The 26,688-nt window shown below is 46.9% G+C and overlaps 1 protein-coding gene across 1 annotated transcript in view; it reads left to right on the top strand.

Annotated features, from left to right (window-relative positions):
* LOC311239434 (calpain-1 catalytic subunit-like) overlaps positions 1-22,866 on the top strand; it is a gene marked incomplete at its 5' end in the record, with an annotated part of 45,180 nt that extends 22,314 nt beyond the window's left edge. The window contains 4 exons of the mRNA XM_084327739.1: positions 46-124; positions 21,538-21,654; positions 22,243-22,295; positions 22,565-22,866. Of these exons, the coding sequence (XP_084183865.1) occupies positions 46-124; positions 21,538-21,654; positions 22,243-22,295; positions 22,565-22,591 (276 nt within the window). The 3' untranslated portion in view covers positions 22,592-22,866. The remainder of the gene's footprint in view (positions 1-45; positions 125-21,537; positions 21,655-22,242; positions 22,296-22,564) is intronic.
* Between the last annotated feature and the right edge of the window lie 3,822 nt (positions 22,867-26,688).

Raw genomic sequence — 26,688 nt, 5'->3', positions numbered from 1 at the left:
CTTTGCTTAATTGACTATATGCTTAAATAACATTGCTCTTTTCAGAGACTCTTCAAACGCTCAGATGTCTCTACAACAGGAACCCTGGACTATGAAGAGCTACTGAAAGCGATCCATGCTGCAGGTAAAATTAACTGGCTTAACACTTTCAGTGCCGGGCCATGTTATATTATCGTACTTGGCCATCGCGTCCCGCTCTTAAAGCCTATCGAGATACCTCATCTCATGTACCTATTGTACTCCATCAACAAAAAAACACGTACACCTACACCTGCCGGGTCCCGCCCCTATGGAGGCGTAGCCTATAAGACAGTGGGCCTGGTCACCAAACACTCTTCCTCTATTTTCGTTTCCATCATAACGGATGCAGTGCACCTTATGTTAACTAGTTGTTATGAAAAGATTAGAGAAATTGCGTAATGTTGAAAGCTTACCGGAGGTTTGCTTACCCCTGGCATCTTCGAGGCATGTTTCAGCGACACGTCGGGCCTGTGTTGATGTTTCCTCGTCTGACGGCGGCAGACCAAGGGGCAGAGTACAAGGTTTGGCTATCGAGCCGGCTTGTACAAAGGTAGGCCCTGTGTCATCAGGCATCAATGTTGGTATTGGTAATGCTGTGGAGTATGTTTCGGCGCCAGGGCCGGGGTGGCTTGGTGATCGTTCCACTGCAGTGGACGTTTTCCTGGCGATCCTGGAGCACGCTGCTAACGCTAATGCTACTAATGCTACTACTGCTAATGCTAATGTTGACGCTGAAATGGGTCGTTGTTCTAATAATCCCGCCGCGGGACATTGCCGCTTTTCCCCCCGCTTCATTGATGAAGGTCAGTCGGTTGCTAATGTGGGGGGTTTCGCTGAGTACTATTTACCTTTTTTACGGGTAAACGGGCTAACAACAGGGTGCAGGCCGGGTGTACCGTGGCTACGTAGCCAGGTAGCTTTGTTCCTGTGCCCCGGCGGGGATGATCGATGTCCCACCCGGCCGATGCTTGAGAGCGAATCGGCTCGGAGGGTGGCAGTATGGACGGATGAGTGGTATACTGCTGCAGGATGGTTTGTAGCGGCGGCCAGTGTTATGGCTCAGCTGGCTAGTTTCCTATCCACATTGGCGTCGGGTAGTAGGGCTATGGGTCCAGCCGACATTGTAAACATGTTGCATGTTTGTGGTGTTATAGAGATCTTGACTCAGTCGCAAGCTATAACTGCGGGGAGGATTAGGATGCTATCAACGTTTGTTGTTAGGCATGTTTGGTTGGAGAAATCTCCTCTTGGGGAAGAGGATAGGTTTTCTCTCCTCACGACTCCTTTTTCCACGGAAAGTCTTTTTGGTCATTCTGTGGAGGCGCAGGCGGTTGTTGATCTGGGTCCTACACCGCCTCACGCTGTGCAGCCAGAGGTGGGAGCACGGTCTCGTCAACGACTGTGGCGAGATCCTCGACAGGTGGCCATGTTTCCCCCGCCAGTGGTGCCCTGGGCGGAGAGTCAACAGGGTTCCACAAGGCCGACAGCCTTGGCGGCCGAGGGATCGGCCATTTTGGGTGAATTCGGCTTGGATAAAACAAGCCGTCGTCACTTTGCCGCGAGCAGCCCGCTCCCCGTTCAATCCTCTCTCTGTTACCCACGGAAGCGGGGCTCTGATCGTTCTCCTTTGGCTGCGGACCGCGAACCTTCTTTGAAGCGCATGCAGCCCCATTCTTCACTTCTCATGGGGACAGGGGCTGACACCCAGTTGATGGCTGAGCCTGGGTCTGTCCGTGAGAATGTTGTGCTGTCGCGTGGCTCCTGCACCACACGTTGTGTGATGGATGAGCCTGGTGTTACAGCTGCCACTAGCTACGGTGGTCAGCAAGGGGACTCGAGACCTCTTCTGTTGAATGTACAGCAAGGGTTACCCCGGCCTCGCCTTCGCCAGGCGGGGTATCGCGCTGATGCCTCCCACTCCCGTGAGAGCGGCAGTGGTCTGCAAAGAAGAGGCGAGCGTGATTTGGGTGGTAGCAATATCACTGTAGGGCTTCGGCGTGTAGGAGCCCATGGGGTCCTCATGCCTTGCGTGTCTAGCTGCGGAACAACTCCTCAGCATGCGCTAGAGGGGTGTTCAGGGGGGGGGGGGGTGTGTCAACCAGTTTGATGACAGCTTCTCCCGTATCAAACCGGCCCTTTCTGTCGGGGTCCCCCCTTGGGTGCGTCGCGCAGTGGGAGGGACCGGGCCAACTATCTACTGTTCCTTACGGCCCAGCATCAGTTGACGGCGGGTGCGCTGTGGGATTATTTTCACATATGGCGACAAGAATGCCGTTTGGAGGGGTGGATAGAGAGAACGTTGAGGGAGGGGCTTGTTTTGCAGTTCGCACAACCCCACCCTCCGTTCTCAGGTTTGGTGCCGACCCTATTGTCAGGGTCAGAAGCAGTGACAGCCCTGGCCGACGAGATCCAATCTCTGTTGGCGAAGCAGGCTGTCGTCGTGGTTCCGAGAGAGGACGCGATGTCAGGCGTCTACTCCCGTTATTTTCTGGTACCTAAGAAAACAGGAGGGGTCAGACCTATACTGGATCTGTCCACGTTCAATCGGTTGATTGTAGCGAGACCGTTCAGAATGTTGACCGTCAAACTCCTTCTGCTTGCTGTCAGAAGGGGAGACTGGTTCACCTCCATAGACCTGAAGGATGCGTATTTTCACATCCCGATTTTCCCTCCTCACAGGAAGTTCCTACGGTTCCTGTTTCAGGGCGTAGCGTACGAGTACCAGAGGTTGCCGTTCGGCTATTCTCTGGCTCCCCGCACATTCACCAAGTGCGTGGCGACTGCGCTGGAGCCTTTACGTCGTCGGGGGATACGAGTTCTATTCTATCTCGACGACATTCTACTCCTCAGTCGTTCGGAGGAGGTTGCCAGGTCTCATACCAGGCTGGTGGTGGAATTCCTCACCAGGCTGGGTTTTGCTGTGAATTGGAAGAAGAGTACGCCTCTTCCCAGTCAACAGGTGGAGTACTTGGGCTTGACGCTGAGGTCAAGGCCCATGATTGTAACCCTCTCGGAGCAGCGCCGGGTGTCTATCCTTCGCGTGCTCGGGGGTTTCCGTCTGGGAGGGACGGTCACGGCGCTGCAAGTGATGCGTCTGCTCGGTATGATGGCATCTGCTCACACGGTGGTTCCTCTTGGCCTCCTCTTCATGAGGAGGATACAGAGGTGGTTTTTCTCTATGAGAATAGATCCGGTGAGGGACAAATGGAAACGGTTGACGGTTCCTTTGTCGATATGGGGAGATCTCGCCCATTGGAGGAGGCTGGGTATCCTCACCATTGGGGTCCCCATGGGCAGCAGGCGCTCACACGTCACGGTCTTCACCGACGCCTCTCTCACGGGTTGGGGAGGGACGTGTCGGACCCACGCAGTGGGGGGCAGCTGGACGGAGGTTCATGCTGGCCCATCTACCCCGCACATCAATGTGTTGGAATTGAAGGCGGTCCTCCTGGTCCTCAAACTGTTCGACCACCTGGTGGTAGGCGAGCACGTTTTGGTCAGGACAGACAGTATGATGGCAGCGGCGTATATCAACAGGCAGGGTGGGACTCGTTCCATCCGCCTGCTCCGGGCGGCGGTCGAACTTTGGCTATGGGCATCCCGCAGGCTGCGCAGTCTGAGGGCGTTCCACATTCCTGGTACAGAAAATATGGGCGCGGATATGATGTCTCTGGGCGGTCCTCGTTACGACGAGTGGGAACTCCGCCCCGACATAGTCAGACAGATCTGGGATCGGTTCGGGGAGGCCTCGGTAGATCTGTTTGCGTGCCGACGCTCTCACAAGTGCCCCTTGTGGTTCTCGGTCAGTCGAGCAGATCATCCCCCCCTGGGGGTGGATGCCTTCTTGACCTTTCCATGGCCGCCCGGTCTTCTGTACGCCTTTCCTCCTGTACAGCTGTTGGGTCAGCTGTTGGAGCGGATACGGAGGGAGCGCAGGACGGTGATCCTGGTTGCGCCGGACCGGGGCACGGCAGTGTGGTTCCCGGTCTTGATCCAGCTTCTGATCGCTCCTCCTTGGGTCATTCCTTGGTCGACGACGGCCCTCTCACAGCACAACGGGTCACTGTTCCAGTACCCAATGTTGGGCCAACGACTGTTGGTGTGGCTGGTGGGAGGGTGAGTCTGGAGAGGATGGACCCTTCTGTGGTTGATACCATCCGGAATGCACATGCTCCCTCCACTGTCGCGCTTTACGCGGGCAGATGGCGTATGTTCCAAGAGTGGTGTAAGGCGGGGGGCCTGGACCCGGTCTCCTGCCCCCTGGATGCTGTCCTGCGTTATCTCCAGTCTCTCCTTGGTAGACTGTCGGCTTCGACGGTGAGGGTATATGCGGCGGCTATATCCTCCTATCATGAGGGGTTTGAGGGGAATGTCTTGTTCAGCCACCCTCTTGTGAAGCGTTTCCTGCTTGGCGCTCGACGCGTTAAGCCGGTGCAACGCTATTTGGCTCCGACTTGGGATCTTCAATTGGTCCTCGGTCGGTTGTCCTTGGCCCCGTTTGAGCCGCTCGAGCAGGCGCCGTTGGGACAGCTGTCTTTCAAGACCGCGTTCCTGCTGGCTGTCACCTCCGCTAAACGCGTGAGTGAGCTCTGTGCTCTTTCGGTACGTCCAGAGTGCCTTTCTTTTCGGGCCGATTGCGGTGCCACTCTGCGACCTAATCCTGCTTTCATGCCTAAGAATATCCGGAGTTTGTTCCGCTCCCGGGATATTGTGGTTCAGGCGTTTCGTCCTCCTCCTCACACTAGTGAGTTAGATGCGGGCCTTCACCTGTCATGTCCGGTCCGTGCTTTGGGAATTAACCTCAGCCATACTCAGGACCTCAGGGTTACCGATCAGCTTTTTGTCTGTCACGGTGGTTCTCGTGCCGGTAAGGCACTGTCGAAACAGTGCCTGTCCCATTGGTTGTGCGAGGGCATTGCCCTCTGCTACACGTTGGCTGGGCAGGATCCCCCTGGGGGCGTCAGGGCGCACTCCACTCGTGGGGTGGCTGCCTCTGCCGCTCTCCTGGGTGGGGCCTCGGTGGAGGACATCTGTGCTGCAGCTTCATGGTCCTCCCCGGGCCCCTTTGTAAGGTTTTACCTCATGGACATGACCGGGGGTTCTGTCTCCCAGGCGGTTCTGGGGTCTGTGGCCTTTCCTGCTTCCCATCCTTTGGTAGGGTAGCAGGAGTGTGTGGGTATGGGCCACAGTGTGTAGGTCACACGTGGTTCCGCCTGTGCTGTGTGTTCAAGGGGTTCTAGTTCCCTCTTGCTCGCACTCAGGTGGAGTTGACTGCGCCCCCCCCCCCTTCATTAGGAAGGATGGGGTGACGGGGCTCCCCAAACCCCTTGATGTGGGCTTACGGGTCCTCAGGGGGTGCATCTGTCGGGCCTCGCGTCCGCTCTAACCCATATCTCGATAGGCTTTAAGAGCGGGACGCGATGGCCAAGTACGATAATATAACGTAAGGTTATGTATATAACCTAGTTATATGAGTACTGGCTAAGCGTCCCGCTCTTAAGCGGCCCTGAGTTCCCTTTTGAGGGATCTTTTACTGGAAACGGGATTTTGGCGAGGAAGAGTGTTTGGTGACCAGGCCCACTGTCTTATAGGCTACGCCTCCATAGGGGCGGGACCCGGCAGGTGTAGGTGTACGTGTTTTTTTCGTTGATGGAGTACAATAGGTACAGAGATGAGGTATCTCGATAGGCTTTAAGAGCGGGACGCTTAGCCAGTACTCATATAACTAGGTTATATACATAACCTTACGTTTTCCTTTTTACCCCGTAGATGCCACGGTCCACTGCCCATGTAACGTTAATATTGCCAAATTTATGTTTTAAATTATGCTATGTGTCTAATCTGCCCATCGCTTATCAAAGAATCATTTTCCAGTCAACATTGGCAAAGCAGATTGTGTTTTTATCGCTTCATTTCCTTTTTATAGCATTTTGAAAACCACTCGGTTTCGAAGAAAAAACAACACATTCCATGATAATCGCCTTTTACTGGAATATTCCAGAACGTTATCATTTGTCTGTCTGCGCTGATAATCGCTGCTATTATTTCCTCATGGCTTTTACAGTGAAACAGCCATATCACATGTGGAAACGCTTATATCTCCATGAAAACTAGTCTGATTATCCTAACACTGATAACATAGATTGCTTACCTGACATCAGATGGTATCCAAATGGTATATTCCAATTCCTGATCACCATTCGAAAAAATTGATAAGTATATTGATCCAACGTGTGTAGGCCTACAGTATAACCCATGATCGCCGCGGCTCAGAGGCTCCAGAATTAACTCTCGTAACTCCGGCTGCATGGGTGAGAAGTAAAATGTGGAATGGAATATTTTTTTTTCCCATCATTGAGTCCATTCCAAAAGGGTGATTTACCATCTGGGAGACGATAGGGGGCGCTTTTTTCACATCTGATCGCCGGCGGCCCCTGGATCTCCAACGGTAGGCTCACGTGATGCAATATGATTTCAGATCGCTAATAAAAAAAAAAAATTATTCCGAGAAAAGCCGTGACGTGGCTTTCAACGTCACGATCGTAAACCCGAGATTAGCCGTGAGTGGCGCTCAAAGTGTTAAAGATTGCACTGCAAGAACAACAACAACAACAATAACAACAACCACCAAACTTAGGCATCACTGTCAGACACATGAGACATCATTAGTAAACTGACAGATATGTTGTCAAATAATAGACAGGATGAATTATACTACTAAGCAGTATTTAGTTGAAATCAGAAACAGAAACCACCAACATGAATACCGCCCCATGGTATCAACCACCCCACGTATGTTGTGTTTTTTTTTTTTTTTATGACTTGTACTTTATTGCATATCTTTTTCTTTTTGCACACAGTACTTCAGGACAATACAATGAATGACATATTTTGCATCAGCATGGGTCAGTCCTGAAGGACAACACAGACACCTAGACCCCTAACGTCTAGGTTACATTTACATTTACATTTACATTTAGTCATTTAGCTGACGCTTTTATCCAAAGCGACTTACAAGTTCTGTGCGACAAGACAGCAAGAAGGTTATAACTCTATCAGCTGAGTAACAATGTTCATAAAAGTGTTGCGTGTTACAGTGTAGGTTAGTTTATTAGGACAAGTGCATGACAGTAAGGTTAGTCGGGGTTTTTTTTTTTTTTTTTTTTTTTTTTATCATTTCAGATAATGGTTGAAGAAGTGAGTCTTTAGTCGACGGCGAAAGATTGGACGGGATTCGGCTGTCTTAACTGGGATGGGTAGTTCATTCCACCATTGTGGGGCAAGGACTGAGAATAGGCGGCTTCTCTTTGATGACCCTCCGGGAGCTTGGATAGGAGTAGATCTGAGGCGGCCAGAAGATGCAGAGCGTAGGGGTCTTGAGGGTGTGTAGTTAGAGACCATTGACCGGAGGTAGGCGGGAGCGGTTCCCTTTGCCGCACGGTATGCTAGGTCGAGGGCCTTGAAGCGGATACGTGCAGCAATGGGGAGCCAGTGCAGGTCCCTAAGAAGTGGGGTGACATGGGCCGACTTCGGTAGGTTTGAGATCAGGCGGGCCGCTGCGTTTTGAATGAGTTGAAGAGGCTTGGTGGCAGTGGCCGGGAGGCCAGCTAGCAGTGCGTTGCAGTAGTCGAGGCGGGAGATGACTGTTGATTGGACGAGGAGTTGGGTGGCTTCTTTTGTCAGGAAGGGGCGTATCCTTCTGACGTTGCTCAGGAGGAATCTGCAGGTTCTGGTTGTCGCTGCGATGTGAGCAGAGAAGTTCAACTGGTCGTCGAGGACAACACCAAGGTTCTTGGCGGTCGGCGACGCGGTCACAGCTGCATTCTCGACTGTGATGGAGAGGTCGGTCAGGGGGGAGGATTTGGCCGGCAGGGGGAGCAATTCTGTTTTGCTTAGGTTCAGTTTGAGGTGGTTGGTCGTCATCCAGGCGGAGATGTCGGACAGACAGGCCGAGATCCGCTCAGAGACGTGGATATCTGAGGGAGGGAAGGAGAGGAAGAGTTGAGTATCATCGGCATAACAATGATATGAGAAGCCATGAGACGTGATAATGTTACCCAGTGATTTAGTGTAGAGGGAGAAGAGAAGGGGTCCTAGGACCGAGCCCTGGGGGACACCCGTCCGGAGGGGGCGGGTGGCCGACAGAGTCCCTCTCCATGACACTTGGTAGGAGCGGTCATTGAGGTATGATGTCAGCCATGTCAGCGCAGATCCAGCCACTCCCATTCCTGCGAGGGCCGCGAGGAGGATCTGATGGTTGACTGTGTCGAAGGCTGCAGATAGATCTAGGAGAATCAGGACAGAGGAGAGGCCTTTCGATTTTGCTAAGTGAAGTGCCTCTGTGACCGCAATGAGGGCCGTTTCTGTGGAGTGGCCAGTCCGGAAGCCAGACTGATTGGGGTCTAGGAGGTCATTCTGTAAGAGATAAGCAGTAAGTTGGTTGGATACAGCACGTTCAAGTGTTTTAGAAAGGAAGGAGAGAAGAGAGACAGGACGATAGTTGGCTATGACGGTGGGGTTCAGGGTTGGTTTTTTTATGAGGGGCGTGACTCTGGCTTGTTTTAGGGAGGTGGGGACCACCCCCGAGTTGAGTGAGGAGTTGATGGTTGCAGTTAGGAATGGGAGGATGTCCGGTGCTATGGTCTGGAGGAGTGGGGAGGGTAGCTGGTCCAGCTGGCATGTAGTCGGACGGTTCGACGTTACCAGTGTCAGGGTCTCGGCTTCTGTAATGGGAGAGAAAGATGACAGAGTGAAGGATGAGGTTCTCGATTCAGCGTTTGGAATGGGTGGGGGTTGGGAGAAGGAGCTGCGGATGTTCTCCACTTTTTACTCAAAGAAGATCGCAAAGTCTTCAGCAGAAAAAGATGAGGGAGGAGGAGGTGGGGGGGAGTGAGGAGGGAGGACATGGTAGCATGCAGTTTGCGAAGATTCTTGGCAGAGGCCTCGATCCTATGGTGAAAGAAAGAAGCTTTGGCATTAGTAATGGTTTTGGAGAATGTTAACAAGAGGTTGTGATATGTGTCGATGTCAGCAGTGAGGCGTGACTTTCTATACTTCCTCTCAGCCGCTCTCAGGACCTGTCTTTGTTCTCTCACTGCATCCGTCAGCCATGGACTGGGTGGGGAACGGCGGGCAGGTTTCTCAACGAGGGGACAGAGCTTGTCGAAGGAGGTTGCAAGGGCTGAGAGGAGGGTGGAGGTTGCCATCTCTGTGGGGAGAGCAGAGAAGGTGTCACTCAAAGGTAGAGCGGATATTATGTCAGAGGAGAGGGTGGAGGGGGATAGGGAGGGCAGGTTGCGTCTGAGTGAGACGGTTTGAGTTGGGGTGAAGACTTAGTTAGTGAGAAGGATATGAAGGAATGGTCAGATACATGTAGGGGAGTTACTGTGGTGTTAATGATGCTGGAGTTACGGGAAAATATGAGATCCAAGGAGTTGCCTGCTTTGTGGGTGGGAGGCATGGCAGTGGGAGTCAGGTCAAATTGTTGTAGGAGGGAGACCACTGGGACCGACTGAGATGAGTCAGGCAGGTTGAAGTCGCCCAATAGAAGGAGCGGGGTACCATCTTCCGGTAAGGAGCTTAGAAGCATGTCCAGCTCATCTGTGAAGTGATCGAGGGGACCTGGAGGGCGATAGAGTGTAACAATGGTGAGATTGAAAGGATTAGAGACAGATACTGCATGATATTCGAGGGAGGAGAGTGACAGTTCTGGGAGTTGCGTTAGGTTTGTAGCCCATGAAGGAGATGTCATGAGGCCAGTGCCTCCACCCCGTCTGGAGGGTCGAGGTGTGTGAGTGAAGTTATAGTTTGTAGATAATGCTGCAGGTGTTGACGAGTTATTGGGGGTTATCCAGGTCTCAGTTAGAGCCAGGAGCTGCAGATTTAGACTATGGGCGTAGGCAGTAATGAAGTCAGCTTTCTTGACTGCTGATTGACAATTCCATAAGCCTCCCTGTACTGTGACAGGTGTATTAGTGGCTGTAGGAGGGTAGGAGAGATTAGCCAGGTTGCTAGCAAACTGGCGTGGATGGGTTGATTCTGTTCTTGAGGAGCAGATTGTGGATATAGGTATGAGGCACATTGTGGTGTCAAGAGTGGTAGGAGGAAGTTGAAGGGGGTAGGGAGGAAGCGAGATAGTAGGGAAATAGCGGGATTATGGTGTACTTAGCACTGGGTGGATCGGTGGATCCCTCTTCGTTTCTCGACGCTTCGCAGACGCTACGCCAGCAAGTCTTTAAATCACTATCACTAATTACTGATGAGTGACACCTGCAGCAAAAGGCCACACCTCCAGTTTCTGTCAGCTGGGTGAAACTAATTACAAACAATTTCCACAACACAATTTAGTCACACACTTCAAAATGATGTACACAGTATTATTCAGTTAAAAGATCCTACCCTCTCTGCTGTTGTCCTTACACTGATAACCCCCATATGGAAGACAGAAAAAAAAATTAATAAAAAATAAAGACATAAGAATAAGTAAACCTAAACAAATGAAAAATTCTACCATAAAAAATACCAAAACAAAAAGAAAACACCAAACGAAAAAATAAATCTACATTAAAACATAGAGCCATTCTTGTCGACATAAACATGGTGCATTTGTCAGGTATTATATACTCATGTGCATCGTCGCTGTCTTAGACAAGTGTGCCCCCCCCTCCTTTTATAGTGAGTGAAATTGCAAATATTTCCCCCATTTGCTAATATATTTGTCTCCTTTCTCTCCTAAACTAAAAGATATTTTCTCATAGGCAGCTACCCTACCCAGTCCTCCACTCCACTCTCGGAATGACGGGCCTTCTGGTCAGGGGCGTTTTTAGGGTTAGAAAACATTGGGGGCTTCAGCTTCAGAGATGAATACTGAATAACTAGAATCATTAGAGGTTCTCAAAGTGAGGTCCAGGTCCATGAGAGGGATCTGGGCAGTCCCCATAGAAAATTCAAAGTTAACAGGACCAAATCATCAGTTTCTTATTTATTTATTTAACCTTTATTTAGCCAGATAAAACATTGGTCTGGTCCAAGAAGCCCCAACAGGAGTACAAATATACATATATACACATATATATATACATATATATATAATATATATACATATACTGTACATACATACACACATATACACCAATAACAAAATAAAAACACAGTTAAGAATCATACACATAAGCCAATAAACAAACAAACAAACAAACATATGCACAGCCTATGTACAAAAAAAATAAACAGTTCATCTCTAGTCTTTACAGTTTTCTTCAATTGCATAAACACTCAAATCAAAAGTATTACACAATTATCAAAACCTTACACTCAAGGAGCAAAATATAGGCCAGATTTGCACCCCTACAATGTCAGCCTCACACTTTTTGCAAAACAATACACACAGTGATTTGCACAACACTAAACACACTTGCATTACATTAGACACAGAATGTCAAATTACCACACATATGAGCCAATTGGTTAAACACAGCCATCAGATGCACAAACACACCATTGCTTAATTGTAGATACACCAATCAGGTTTAAGCACTATAAAAATGCAGCAGGTGAGTTCACCTGTCTTCAACCAAAATGGAAGGAGAGTGAAGTACTGTACACAGAGAACGTGAAAATATACAATACATTCACCAAACACTACACAAGACAACCAATGATGCAGACTGATGAAAATATACATTTTCTCCCATTTTCCCAAATCAGTCAACATGGAGAATCACAACAAAAGATTATCTTGCCAGATCCAGCTAGGCAAAGAGATAATGTCTAGTATTTTCTGTTTAAATTTTTTTACTGTAATTTTAACCTGTACTGGATACAGTATTTTATGTTTGTCTGATATTTGCTGAGCTTACAGTGTTATGCACATAGTAGCATGAAAACTGGGACATGTATTGTTGTGATTCTCCATGTTGAAATGTTGACTGATTTGGTTATATGGAGAGAACATTTATATTTTCATCAGTCTGCATCATTGATTTGGGTATATGTAGATAAATAAATTATATTTTCATCAGTCTACAGCATTGGTCTTGTGTAGTGTTTGGTGAATTTATTGTATATTTGCACATTCTCTGCGTACTTCACTTACATATGAAACGTGTGTTTCATATGGTAACAAAATGTAGTTTTTATAAATTAGTGTATGGTTTTGACAAGTGTTTAATTTAGCAAGGGATCTGAGGTGTTCTGATAATTGTGTGTGTGGTTGTGCTAATTGTGTGTTTTGAAAAAAAAACTGTATTGTGTGTTTCATTATATACATATGTTTCAGTCTTCTCATAAAAAAAAGATTCCGATTTTTGGGTCTTTTCCTGCCTTTGGTCCGCTTTGCATTCACATCTCAAATGAACCGCAGCAGGGTTCACTTGCAAGAGTGAATGAGCTTTCACACCACCCCAAACCAACCGGACTATCCGAGGAAATGAACCAGGGTTCGATTAAAGCTTATTATAGGACACTGGACATGGGTATGGATGGCTCCGTTAAAGTGCACATCTTCAATATCTGTACTATTTAAAAGCACAGTGCAGGACACACTCAAAGGTTATCGCACCTCAGAGATGGCAGTGGACATGTATGACAGGACAAAGGCCATATGTAATGGCCTTTGGATTGAGGAACATACTACCAGCCAAAGGAGGAAGCAGAAAAGGATGGACGAGTATGTAGTTGAGTCATCTTGTGGCACAAGCTCAGACCTCAGCTCAGGAGATCAGCTGAGACAGAGACTGTTCTATCCAGTCGTCGACAGAATGCTGCAAGAGCTTGAGAGCAGGTTCTCATGAGTTGTATAACAACTTATGAGAGGCATACAGGCATGTTATCCAGCCTCAGACCAGTTTCTCTCAGTGGAATTGCTGCAACCCCTCGCCACCAGTGGTGCAGTGCTGGGCAACCGCGGTCAAACGGCATTTGGGCTTCGAAGTGCGCGCATCCTATTATTATGCAAAGTCTAGGTGATAAGTGCCTAGACTTTGCATAATAATAGGATACCGTTTGGCCTCCGCCCATATTACGACTGCACCCCTGCTCGCCACACATTACAATATCCAACTATTGCCAGAGGAGATCACAGTTGCAAAGTGTTTCCTGGTCAGGACAGGCAGAGATGCAGTCCCTACTATCCAAAGTGTCTTTTCCCTCCTGGATGATAATAATAATAATAATAATAATAATGCATTTGATTTATAAGGCGCCTTTCAGGACACTAAAAAAAAGTCCACAAATCGGTGAATGAAAGAATTATAGGATCAAATGAAAACTACTTACTAAAAATGGATGTTTAAAAGTACTAAAAACCAACAAGAAATACCAAACACTAACAAACATTCAGCACAGACAATGGGGATGCTGACATTAAAAAAAAAAATCTTTTTAGGTCCGGGGCTAGGAGAAAAACATCCGGGGCTAAAGCCCCGGAAGCCCAGGGCTAACGACGCCACTGCTTCTGGTGCCTTCCAGCCTCTCATTATGATCTGTTTGCCTATCATAATACTAGTCTGTATCCAATCAGCTAGGGGCTTTGCGATATGGCTAAGAGTGCAGGGATCCCCCAGGATATATAAACCAGAGCAGAAATCATACTCCGTCCCTGTGACCTCTGTGATGTAGTCATGTATGTTACTCCAGAAGTCTCTGATTTTCGGACATGACCAGAGTGCATGGACTAGGTCCCCCTCCCCTGTCTGACATTTCCAGCAGTCTGGGTTCTCTTTCAGGCCCAGTCTATACATTTTAGAGGGGGTCCAATAAATGCGGTGGAAGATCTTGAATTGTATTAGCCTTGTTCTAATATCCCTGGACACCTGTTTGGGGATCCCCAAGATTCTATCCCAGTCCTCTTGTTCAAATGTGACCCCTAGATCCTTTTCCCAGACTATTTTGAGAGCAGAGGATATCCCACTGCCCTCCCTGTCGATAAACATGGAATAGTAGACCGAGGCCTCATGTCCCAACCCAGAAATAGCCAGAATCTTTTTCAGCAGGTCTGTACCCTGGGGGAGGGTCTGTGGAGAGCCAAATGTGCCTATGAGAAGATGCCTCAATTGTAAATATCTCCAAAATTGATTGTTGGCCAGCTGATATTGTTGAATCAGTTTTTCAAAAGATTTTAATGCATCGTCTTCATAGAGGTCCCCCACGGTGAGGATGCCTTTGTCTAACCATTCCTTCCACATAAAGGGGGATCTGCATATACACAATTTTGGGTTGGCCCATAAGCCTGCTGACAGGCTTAAATGTGGGTTTATATGGAAGATGCGAGACACCTTCTTCCATACGGCCTGTAAGTGAGAGATAATAGGGTGAGTTCGGGCAGTTGGTGGTAATTTAGCTGTAATATACGACAGTGGGGGCAGCCGTGTGTATACCGACTGCTCCATTATGTACCATGGAGGCGCTCTCTCAGGGGGCAGGGCCCACTGTGTCATATGTCTGAAACTGTAAGCATAATGATATAGTAATAATTTGGGGAGACCCAGGCCACATCTGTCCACAGGCTGTTGTAGTTTACCAATACGCATCCTGGGTCTTTTACCATTCCACAGGAATGTGTTGCATATTCTATCAAATTGTTTAAAATACTTGCTAGGTATTGCTATCGGCAGTGACTGGAGGAGATAGTTTACTCTGGGAATGCAGTTTATCTTAAGAACATTAACCTTGCCCCATAGTGACAAGAAAAGGGGAGCCCATCTCTCCACATCCGCTGAGATTTTGCCTAGTAGTGGGTCAAAGTTGACACTAACAATGTCGTTTACTTGCTTGGGGAAAAGAATCCCTAGATACCGAATACCCTTTTCAGGCCATTGAAAGGAGCCATCTTTAAATAGTGATTTGGGGCAGTAGGACGTTAGGGGAAGAGCCTCCGACTTCGACCAATTAACCTTATACCCTGAAAATCTTGAGAACGTATCTATTGTCTTGAGTAGTGTGGGTACAGCATTGCCTGGGTCTGTAACAAAAAGCAAAATGTCATCTGCATAATGCATACGTTTTTGGGCCGTGCCCCCCACTGTAACTCCAGGGAAACTTACGTATAGCTGCTGCCAGGGGCTCAAGCGCTAAACAGAAGAGTAAAGGAGAAAGGGGCGAACCTTGGCGTGTCCCGCGGCCTAGTTTGAAATATGAGGAGATTATCACATTTGTTTGCACCGCTGCCTCCGGTTGGTTATACAACAGCTTCACCCATTTTATAAAGGTCCGACCGAAACCAAACGCCTCCAGGGTTGAAAATAAGTACTCCCATTCTACGCTGTCAAACGCCTTTTCCGCGTCCAGTGAGATGGCGGCCGTTGGTTCATTATCGCTACTGACTGCCCACATTACATTGATAAGGCGTCTGACGTTATCAGACGAATTTCTTTTGCGAATAAACCCAACTTGGTCAGGATGCACCTGGGAGGATATTACTCCATCCAAACGGTTTTCCAGTATTTTGGAAAGCACTTTTACATCCTGGGAAATCAGGGAAATTGGACAATAATTCTTGCACTTGGAGGGTTCCTTATCTTTTTTCAATATTAAAGATATCAAGGCCTGTGATAGGGTGGGGGGTAAATAGCCTCTATCCAAAGCTTCAATATACATACTCTGCAGTAGAGGTGTCAACTCTGTTGAGAAGCATTTAAAGAACTCAGCTGTAAGACCATCAGGCCCCGGCGCTTTACCGGACGGCAATTTCCTAATAACCTCTGCTATTTCATCCTCTGTTATTGGGGCGTCTAGATACTCACGTTGAGCCGCGTCTAATGTAGGGAGATCCAGCCCGCTAAAAAATAAAGGAATTTCCTGCTGTGTCGCCTTGAAAGAGGAAGTGTAAAGACCCATGTAGTATTCTTTGAAAGTATTGTTAATATCACTAGCCTTACGACGACGGCTCCCCCCTGTACCTGAATAGCCGAAATAGTGGATGATGACTCCTTGTGTTTAATATACCTAGCAAGCAACTTCCCGGCTTTGTCCCCCGATTCAAAGTAATTCTGCCTGGCCCTAAACAATCCAAACTCGACCTTCTGTGAAAGGATAGAATTATATTATTATTATTATTATTATTATTATTATTATTATTATTATTATTATTATTATTATTATTATTATTATTATTATTATTATTATTATTATTATTAGTATTATCATATTATTATTATATTATTATTATTATTATTATTATTATTATTATTATTATTATTATTATTATTATTATTATTATTATTATTATTATTATTATTATTATTATTATTATTATTATTATTATTATTATTATTATACTTTAATTGAGTTACAAGCCTTAAAGGATAACTCCACTATTTTGGGAAATTAGCTTATTTAACATCTTCCCTGGAGTTAGACAAGAAGATGCATACCTTTTTTGTCTCTGTGCGTGCATTTTAGCTTTGGGAATAGATGCTCCGTTAGCATAGCTTAGCTTCATCACTGGAAGTGAGGCAGGACAGTAGCCTTACAGTGCCTTACAGTGTATTGCAAGGTCTGACATTGACCAAACTTGATATGCATGACCTTGGTGGGCTCTAGGTCAACTCCTGAAAAGGGGGTCAATGTCAGACTTTGCAATCAAAAGTTAGGGGGCTAATAACCCTTGCCATAATTTCAGTGCGCCCCTAACTTTTGATTGCAAGGTCTGACATTGACCCCCTTTTCAGGAGTTGACCTAGAGCCCACCAAGGTCATGCATATCAAGTTTGGTCAATGTCAGACCTTGCAATACACTGTAAGGCACTGTAAGGCTACTGTCCTGCCTCACTTCCAGTGATGAAGCTAAGCTATGCTAACGGAGCATCTATTCCCAAAGCTAAAATGCACGCACAGAGACAAAAAAGGTATGCATCTTCTTGTCTAACTCCAGGGAAGATGTTAAATAAGCTAATTTCCCAAAATAGTGGAGTTATCCTTTAAGTTATTTGGTGATATTTTTTGTTTGAGCTGACCCTCCGCAACCAGCAGCCTTTTTTTGGCGTTCTGCTTTTTCTTATATGATGCATTGAATTACGTGACTCCTCACAAAAGCCTTCAGAGCTTCCCAAGCAACCCCTGCTGATGGCGCAGAAGGAACATTTGTCTCTATATACATATCAATCTGATTTTTCAGCATGGCTTTAAAGTCTATATCCTGCAGACAGTAGAGACGAGTTAAATCTCCATCTAGAGGACCTCTTCGCACGGTCAATGGGGAGCAGCTCAAGGGTCACCCTTGCATGATCTGACACTATAATGTTGCCAATTGAACAGGCCAATGTAGATGGGAGCATATCTTTAGAAATAAAAAAATAATCAAGCCTTGAGAATACACCGTGAACCGAAGAAAAAAAAGTATAGTCCCTCCCCTTAGGATTTAGAGTACGCCAAGCATCTACCAGCCCCAATGCAGAACACATTCCTCCCACTGTGGAGGTTGATCTGGGGGGTCTAGCAGTGGTTGGTGTACTTCTATCCAGAACAGCATCCATAGTCATATTCATGTCCCCTGCCCATATGATTGGATAGTCACCCATGTCATTTAATTTACATTCCAGGTCAGTAAAAAACATAGGATAAATACTTTCCCCTGAATCTCAGCCAAAATAATAAAATTTAAATTGCAGCTGTTTGTTCACTAGTATAATGACTCCCCTACTGTGACTGGTACCGGCACTGCAGAACACGTGACCCACCCATCCCTTACATAAGCGCTTTGATTCATCCAATGACAAATGACATTCCTGCAAAAACATTATATCATACCTGGAGGATTTCAATTTATAAAGTACCTTGTTCCTCTTGATTACATTACCCAAACCATTTACATTCCATGTGGCGAGGCACAGTTTATTATTATTCTGAGCAGACATGGGCGTGCAGAATAGTAATAATGACCGATGATATCCTGACAACTAAGAGAAGTATTTTTAACCATGTCGACAAACGCAGGGCTCTTGACAAAAAACAATAAAAAAAAAACCATGACACGCTGTAAACAAAACATAGCGTGATGAAAAAAACACACAAAAAAAACTAAAACAAAAACACAGACAGATACGATTCTGGTCCATGACCCGTCGGTAGAGTGGTTCGCTCTGAGCGCCGCCCACTCGCGGCATTGTTTTGGCAAAAGTTTGCGCACGTTTGTCATAAAGTGACATCATTCATTCTCAATGAATTAGAGAGAGTCCAGCTCGTTTAACGCTAAAGGAACGGGATATTGAAGGACCGCCGGTAGGCTAGTAAAAGGAAAGGAGAAGAAATAAAAAATAAAAAATAAAAATATCAACCCTGCTCATCCATAACGAGCGAATATAGAACAAGTCATACCGCAAATGTCATACGTGGGGGAGAAATAGCAAGTAACCAAGTCACTGCGTTATTCAATAGTCTTGTAGGCTAGTCCCCAGTTGGCTCACAGTCAATATACTACACCTTACCGGCTAGGATGATTCCCTTTCATACCGCTGCACTCAGCTGGACCTTGAACAGGCTAGCAGCCCTCAGATAAGCTAGCGAGCTAGCCAGCCAGCTTGCTCAGCGAGCTTCGGATGAAATCCATGGCTTTCTTCGGGTTGTCAAAGCGCCTGGATCCCTCTGCGGTGTCAATTCTGAGCGTGGCAGGGCGCTGCAAAGCAAATTTAACCTGCCGTTCATGTAGGGCTTTCTTGCAGTCTTTGAAGGCATCCCTCTTAGCCTGTGTGCCCCTGGAATAGTCAGGGAAAATCATGACTCGTTTTCCATTCCATCTCAGCTCTCCCTTCTCCTGCGAGGCGCTTAGGATCTTGTCTCTATCTCCCGAGCGAAAGAATCTTGCGATCAACGTGCGGCCTCTGCTTCGGTCCTCCGGGGCGGAGCGGGGAGTCAGTCTGTGAGCACGCTCGATGTACCACCCCTTAGCGGGGGTAGTGATGCCCAGCAGCTCCGGTATGAGATTCTCGAGGAAGGTAGTTGCGTCCCCTGTCTCGCTGCCCTCCGGTATCCCGACGAAGCGTAGGTTATTGCGTCTGCTTCTGTCCTCCATGTCGTCCATTTTATCACGGATAGCCTCCATCTCAGCTCTGGTAGCGGGTGGTTCAGCCTGTAGCTGTTTGTCGGCGTCCTCCAAAAAGCCCAGTCTCCCCTCCACGTCACTGATCCTTGACACGAGTGATTCCCTTTCATCGACATGGTGGCTTTGTGAATTTCACCCAAGCTTTGCATCTCTTTAGATATTTTCTTCAGGATTATAAAAATATTCGCTATGTCCTCCCCCGTCGAATTCGCACTTTCTTTTGTCGTAGGAGATTCATCATCGCCATCTTGGTCCACGTTGGGACCCCCCAAGCGTAAACCTTCCTTTTTAGTGGTACTCTGAGGTGGATTTTTCTGTCTGCTCGCCATTTTCAGACTCCCAAGATGATCGCTCCTCTAAGACAACTTTGTTGTGTCTATTTGCCGACTAAGGATACTGTTTTCGGATATAAATCTAGATGCCGCTGCGAGCAGCTCTCTCTCAAGCGGCCATCTTCTTCACCGCGTCACGTGACCTCTGTATGTTGTGTTTTTGATGTGAGTGCATTTCCGCTCGTGTTATACTACAAATTAACTTACAAACGGTCTAAACTGGTATTCCAAAAAGGCCCTCTAAATAGTAGGCTGTAGTGCCGAGAGATGGGAGTCGGAGACGGTAGCTCGGTAGAGCGAACAGCTTTTATTCAATACACAAAATACAACAAGCTACTGCTCCGTTGCGTGCAGAACGACTCGTGTGGTGGCAGGAAGTGCCACCTCATATAATGTTCGGGCGGAACTCTTGTTCCTAACAATAGTTCCGTGGGTGAATTATGTACCATTAACAATCACTACACAAGCCCCCCCAGAATTCAACCATGGTCCAAATCTCCACGGCGGGGAGAGACAACGACCCGGCCGCGGCGTGAGCGGACCACCGGGGGCGCGGTGCAAGCGCTCGCGCCCTCCACGGCGCCCGGGGGCATGAACCGGCCACGGTGAGTGCGGAAAGCCAGGGGCGGGGAGGTAGGGGCGGCGCAAGCGCCCGTGTCCTCCCCGACACCCGGGGGCACAGACGTCGACGAGGCCAGCGGCGGCTCCGTCGTCGGCGGGTCCCGGGGTAGCGGCGGACGGCCTCGGCGGGGGGAGAGGGCCAGCTCTAAGGGCTGGGCAATGTCTACGTGGGCGGGTTCAACCTTGTGGTGGTTGTACCCCACCTCAAAGGCGAGCCTTCGCCAGTCCTCAGGGGCCTGTGGGCTAGGGTGTCCGGTGGACAGGTCACTCAGCAGCGTCGGACCCGCGTGACCAATCGCGACGTCCTCCAGGCATAGCCTGGAATCTGCAGTCCCGAGGGCCTGGATGTCGTGGTCGGAGGCCCGTTCCGAGCCCCCGTTGACGTAGTCGAGGTCCGGCTGTACAGCTCCGATGACGACGTTGGGCTTCTCGGCGACGTGTCTTGACTCAGAAAACGTGAGGGGTTCGTGGTCGGTGAAGGCTGTAAGAAGGCCGCCGTATGTCGCCTCATCGCGGACACATGCCAACGAAGCCCGTGTCTGTGCGTTTATTAGGCGGCCATGTCTAATGTCCACGAGGAGACCGTGTGCACCCAGGAAATCTGCCCCCAGTAGTGGGAACGAAATGTCGGCCGTGATGCAGTCCCACGTGAACCGCTGGCCCCCAAAACACAGTTCCACGGTCCTTGTACCGTAGGTGCGGATAGGGGTATCGTTGGCGGTCGTCAGGCGTGGACCTCTATCATCGCCGGCGATGTCCTCTCTCGTAGCTGGCAGGACGCTCCTCTGAGCTCCGGTGTCGCAGAGGAATTTGCAACCGGAGAGTGTGTCTCTAATGAAAAGCAGCTGGTTCGACATACCTGCGCTCACCGCTGCTACTGGGCGCAGGTGTCTGCGTTTATGCGTTATGCCGAAAGTGCAAGGGGAACGGCATCTCGTCGCCCTCGCGCCGAAACGTGCGTGGTAATAACACCGGCCTGCGGCAGCGCTGCTCCTGATCTTCCTCGCCCCTCCCCCCTGCGGCGTGTAACCGCATGTCGAGGCTATTAGCCCTGGGGCAAAGTGTCGAGTGGCCAGGTAGAAGCGATCTGCCTCCTCTGCCAGAGCACGGGGATCCACAATGTTCGTATTGGCCAGTGCCGTCTGTACCCGTGGCGGCATGTGCCTGAGGAACAGCTCTTTAAATAAAAAGTTCGGTCCGGTCCCTGATACTTCAGCGAGACCAATGTCAGGGTCACCAGTGTAGTGCCGAGAGATGGGAGTCGGAGACGGTAGCTCGGTAGAGCGAACAGCTTTTATTCAATACACAAAATACAACAAGCTACTGCTCCGTTGCGTGCAGAACGACTCGTGTGGTGGCAGGAAGTGCCACCTCATATAATGTTCGGGCGGAACTCTTGTTCCTAACAATAGTTCCGTGGGTGAATTATGTACCATTAACAATCACTACAAGGCTGTGTATAGTATGAGATCTTTCAAACAGATGCCATGATTTTTACTCTCTGCTGCCCCCATGTGTCTCTATCAGGAATAGACGTGGATGCTGACATGATATGTCTGCTGGCGATGAGATATTCAGCCTCCTGTAATTCCGTCACCCTGGTGGACTACCTCACCCTCATCCTGCGTCTGGACTGCATAACCAGTGAGTGCGCCGTTCCCTGTCCGTTTTTGATTGATTGAAAACGTTATTAACAGATTGCAGAATGGGTACAGTACAGTACAGCTCAACAATACCTACAGTACATACAAAGGGGATGCAGACCAGAGAAAGACTTTCCTCTTGTTTACATCAGGGTCCCCCATTTTCAGTTCATCATAAAGAGTGATAAGTGGATGCAGACCAGAGAAAGACTTTCGTCTTGTTTACATCAGGGTCCCCCATTTTCAGTTCATCATAAAGAGTGATAAGTGGTGTGGCTTTAATGACTTTGGTGTCGTCCAGTAGTGCTCTTCTTTGGAACCTCAGGAAAAAACAGCATCTCAGTAGCAAAACAGCCTTCAAAGAAGCGCTACAACGGGCCGCAACATAAAGGCTGTTAGGAAAATTAGTCCATTAGAAAATACAAGGCAGTTCTCTCTTGTCCGAAGATTAAAAAGCCATTATTGGTTTGTACCTCCTATAGTATGGTTGTAATATAGTCCAGACTGAAATACAGATCTAGTACACCAGTTCTCAGTACTTCATTCATAGAACCAAGCATGTGACAGTGATGCATTTGTCTAATTTCAGAGGTCTTCAAAAGACACGCAAAGAGGGGACACATGAATGTGAACTGGACGGAGGTAAGTCTGAATATAGTCACAGTACACTACAAATATTACGTACAGTATTATCACATTGTACAAACATTGTAGTATTACATTGCTTCATGTCCATATACTGTATATAAATCACAGTAGGTGGAGAGAGCTACAGGCTCAATATTTGAATACGTGTTGAAGCCAGCAGTACACGTCAGCTTCCAGGTCTCGATCATGCTACTATGACTGACTCTACGTAGGATACTGACTTAAAATGACGTGTCTTTATTGTTTATTTTAATTTTGTCCAGTGGCTGCGTGTCTCCATGTACGCCTGAGGCCACAGCTGACCTCACTGTGGAGAAGACGGGGCTGATTGACAGATGTTGGGCACAATTGACCATATTCACACAGCGGCCATTTTGCTCTTATATCATGCTAAGAGCAAAATGGCAGCCGAGTGGATATGGTCAATGAATGGATCGCTGATTTCGCCCACAACTGATTTCATCTTTTTTTTTTTTTGAGAATTCAAATTAAAAAAATGTATGTGTGACAATAAAACATATATGTTGTCTCTTCTCTCAGAAAGGGTTCATGTACACAGGCCACTTTCCCCCCAGAAGTACTAAACAGTAGGTTAAAATGAATAGTATAGACTTAGTTTGGGATCACAATGTTATTCATTATCTCCTTTAAATAGATATATACTGCTCTACAAAGGTAAAAAGCTGTAACTTCCGTACACCTCTTTTTATCACCTGTAATTTTACCAATACATCTGTACCCCCTCTACATGTGTATGTACTAATACCAATACATCTGTACTCTCTACATGTGTACTAATACCACCATATCTCTACCCCTCTACATGTGTATGAATACCACCATATCTGTACCCCTATACATGTGTATATGAATACCACCATATCTGTACCCCTCTACATGTGTATGAATACCACCATATCTGTACCCCTCTACATGTGTATGAATACCACCATATCTGTACCCCTCTACATGTGTATGAATACCACCATATCTGTACCCCTCTACATGTGTGTGTACTAATACCACTCAATACTACCCTACTAGTAGTAACTAACTAATACAATCAAGTGATTTCTCATGGCTCTTTGGTATCTAATATTCTATCTAGTGTCTAATATTGGGGATATTTAACTGCACTGATAACACAGTTTGACCCCCCTTCCCCCTGCATCTGATATAATTTAGAGGACCAACATCTGGAATCAATAATGAAATAAAAAGAATGTAAGAGGAGGAACCATCTCTGTCTCAGTTTATCTTGTCTCGTCCGTTGGTCAGGATGCAGCATGATGGCACCAAAACACTGCTGTCCAGGTCACGGGCAGGAGGAGATGGCGGAGGACAGGAGTAGTAGGTTTTGGTATACTACACCCACGAGAGTTGAGGTCAATAGGGAGGTGTAGTGGTTACGTCATTGTTGTTTCGGGCCAGTCCACCTCGCTTGAAATTGCAATGTATTTCCAATGGACACATTTCTAAATCATCTCGTTAAAAACAAATAAAGCATGAACATTGGCATGATTGATTGATTGATTGAAAACTTTATTAACAGATTGCAGAATGGGTACAATACAGTACGGCTCAATACACACAATTGTTACAGGGATTTACGGGGGCCATACAGATATACAGATATATATCATGACATTTATGACAATACATGACAAACAGGTATACAGTACTGTTACATTTGTGACGTACAAGATATGCAAATATACAGTACTGTTAAACAGAGATCCTAACAGAAAATATATACATACGATGGGGAGGAGACTGTAGGAGGGGGTCGTGGGTGGGAGGGGGGGTTTGGACATTTACGGTGGCCAGTTTCGAATTGCAGCCTCCCGTAGGTGCTCTTTGAGAGCGGTTTTGAAGGTGGGTAGGGATTCACATTTGTTTACAGATGTGGGTAGGGCGTTCCACATTGATGTGGCATAATTGCGAAACGTGTTTAGACCCTTGTTTGTGCCGAATCTGGGTTGAACATGATTTGTGGAACTCCCATGTGTGTATTCATCCACAATCTATAGCTCAACATGAAACAATTCGCAATTAATCTTAAAATAATTACTTATAATTGTATTTCAACCAAAAAAATTTAAACAATAATGTTAGTGATAGAAGGGAACTCATTTTGTGCAAAATGGAAAGCTTGACAATGTTCATGAGGCAGAATTATTACAATAGCCGATAATACATTTTCCCAATGATAAATCCCTATACGGGTGGACAGCGCAGGAAACTAAAGTGACGTCAGACTACACCTCCCTATTCAACTTGTTCAAAATTTAAACAGATATTGGTATTTATTTTTGCTACTGATAATGTGTTTGTTCTAGTTATCTATCTAGTTATTTTTAATTTGTTCATTATATCCAACTCCCAAGCGAGCTTATCAACTGGAAACTTCTGGTGCCATTTCTGAGTTACAATGATAAATGGTAAATGGTAAATGCTGGCAATGCTAACAAGGACAAAAAGCAAACAAAAGAACAAAAACTCCATCCCTTGTATCATTACAGCAGTGTACTGTCTGGTCCTGATAGAGCAAAGAGAGAACAGAGTTACGTCGCCCCCTAGTGTTCCTCTCTAGCAAGTGCAGAGCTCTGTCAGTGGTTGATTGATTGATTGAAAACTTTATTAACAGATTGCAGAATGGGTACAGTACAGTACAGCTCAGTACAGCTCAATACATACAATTGTTAAGGGGAAGCAGACCAGAGAAAGACTTTCATCTTGTTTACATCAGGGTCCCCCATTTTCAATTCATCATAACATATGACATACACAACATACAGATAGACAGTACTGCTACATCTATACATTTATGACATACCAGATTTGCAAATACAGTACTGTTTGTGATACAAAAAGAGTCCAGAAAAGAGAGTATATACATTTGACGTAGAAACTGTACATTGGAGGAGGTTGGGTCGGTGGGGTGGGTTTGGGGGGGGGGGGGGGGGGGGGCGGTGGGTGGGGGACACTGTACACTGTACATTGGAATACTGACAAAGCCACTTTGGTCATTTACTGTACAACTGGGTTAGGACATTTGTAGGGGCCAGTTTCGAATTGCAGTCTCCCGTAGGTGTTCTTTGAGAGTGTTTTTGAAAGTGGGTAGTGATTCACATACCTTTACAGCTTTGGGTAGGGTGTTCCACATTGATGTGGCATAATTGCGAAACGTGTTTAGTCCCTTGTTTGAGCCGAATCTGGGTTTAACATGATTTGTGGAGCTCCCTCTGGTGTTGTGATCGTGGTATTCACTGACCTTTGGGAAGTATTTTGACATGTACATGGGTACCTTGGTCGTGTAGTGTATCTTGTAGACCAGGCCCATTGCAAGTTGCTGTACTCTGTCGTCTACTCTAAGCCATCCTAGGTTGTCAAAGTGGGCAGGGGTGAGGTGGGTTCTAGGAGTAAGGTCAAGCAGTAGTCTGACCAGTTTGTTTTGAGATGTTTGTAATTTTGTTTTTAGCGCCTTTGAGGTGCTTTGGTACCATGAGGTGCAAGCATAGTCGTAGTACCCTTGAATGAGTGCTCCTGCCAGAGTCTTCAGGGTATTCTTGTTTACCAGAGAGGAGATCCGGTACAAGAATCGAGTTCGTTGGTTGACTTTTTTTATTACATTGGATGCCATTTTGTCACAGTAGTGGTAGGCAGATGAGAGGACGAAGGCTTTTGAGAGGTCATTAATCCAGTCTTTCTCAACCTTTTTTCCGTCAAGGACCCCGACATTGACACAAAGCAGTCTGTGGACACCCGTTTGATAACATTATAGTCTCTGGTACCCCCAGCTGAGAAGATTTGGTCAGTTCAGAATTCCAGAGCTATCTTTATTGTTTTTGAGGAGATTAGTGGAGAACATGATCAGGATATTCACTCTTATGGTAGATATCTCTAGTGAATGAAATATTGAAATTAAACTATTCCCTATTTTCTGGCGACCCCCTGGAAGGCCTTCTGGGGGTCCCGGGTTGAGAACCACTGTTTTAACCTCTGCTTGTGGAGTGTGTGAGCTCCTGTGTTAGTTCTAGAACACACACACACACACACACACACACACACACACACACACACACACACACACACACACACACACACACACACACACACACACACACACACACACACACACACACACACACACACACACACACACACACACACACACACACACACACACACACACACACACACACACACACACACACTTCTTGACACTTCAGCCCCTTTGCTCACCCCATGGTTTTTGTATCATATTTTGTATCTTCTCTGTTACATTTTGTTTTATTTTCCAAAGACATTAGTTTGAATCTAATTGTAATTATTTATTTTCTTGCACGTTATTTCTTCCCTTGTATTTCAAATTTTATTTTATACA

The sequence above is a fragment of the Notolepis coatsorum genome, assembly GCF_963971535.1.
Source record: "Notolepis coatsorum genome assembly, chromosome: 13".
Classification (NCBI taxonomy): domain Eukaryota; kingdom Metazoa; phylum Chordata; class Actinopteri; order Aulopiformes; family Paralepididae; genus Notolepis; species Notolepis coatsorum.
Note: the sequence above shows the minus strand (reverse complement) of the source record. Positions and strands in the feature narration are given on the sequence as shown.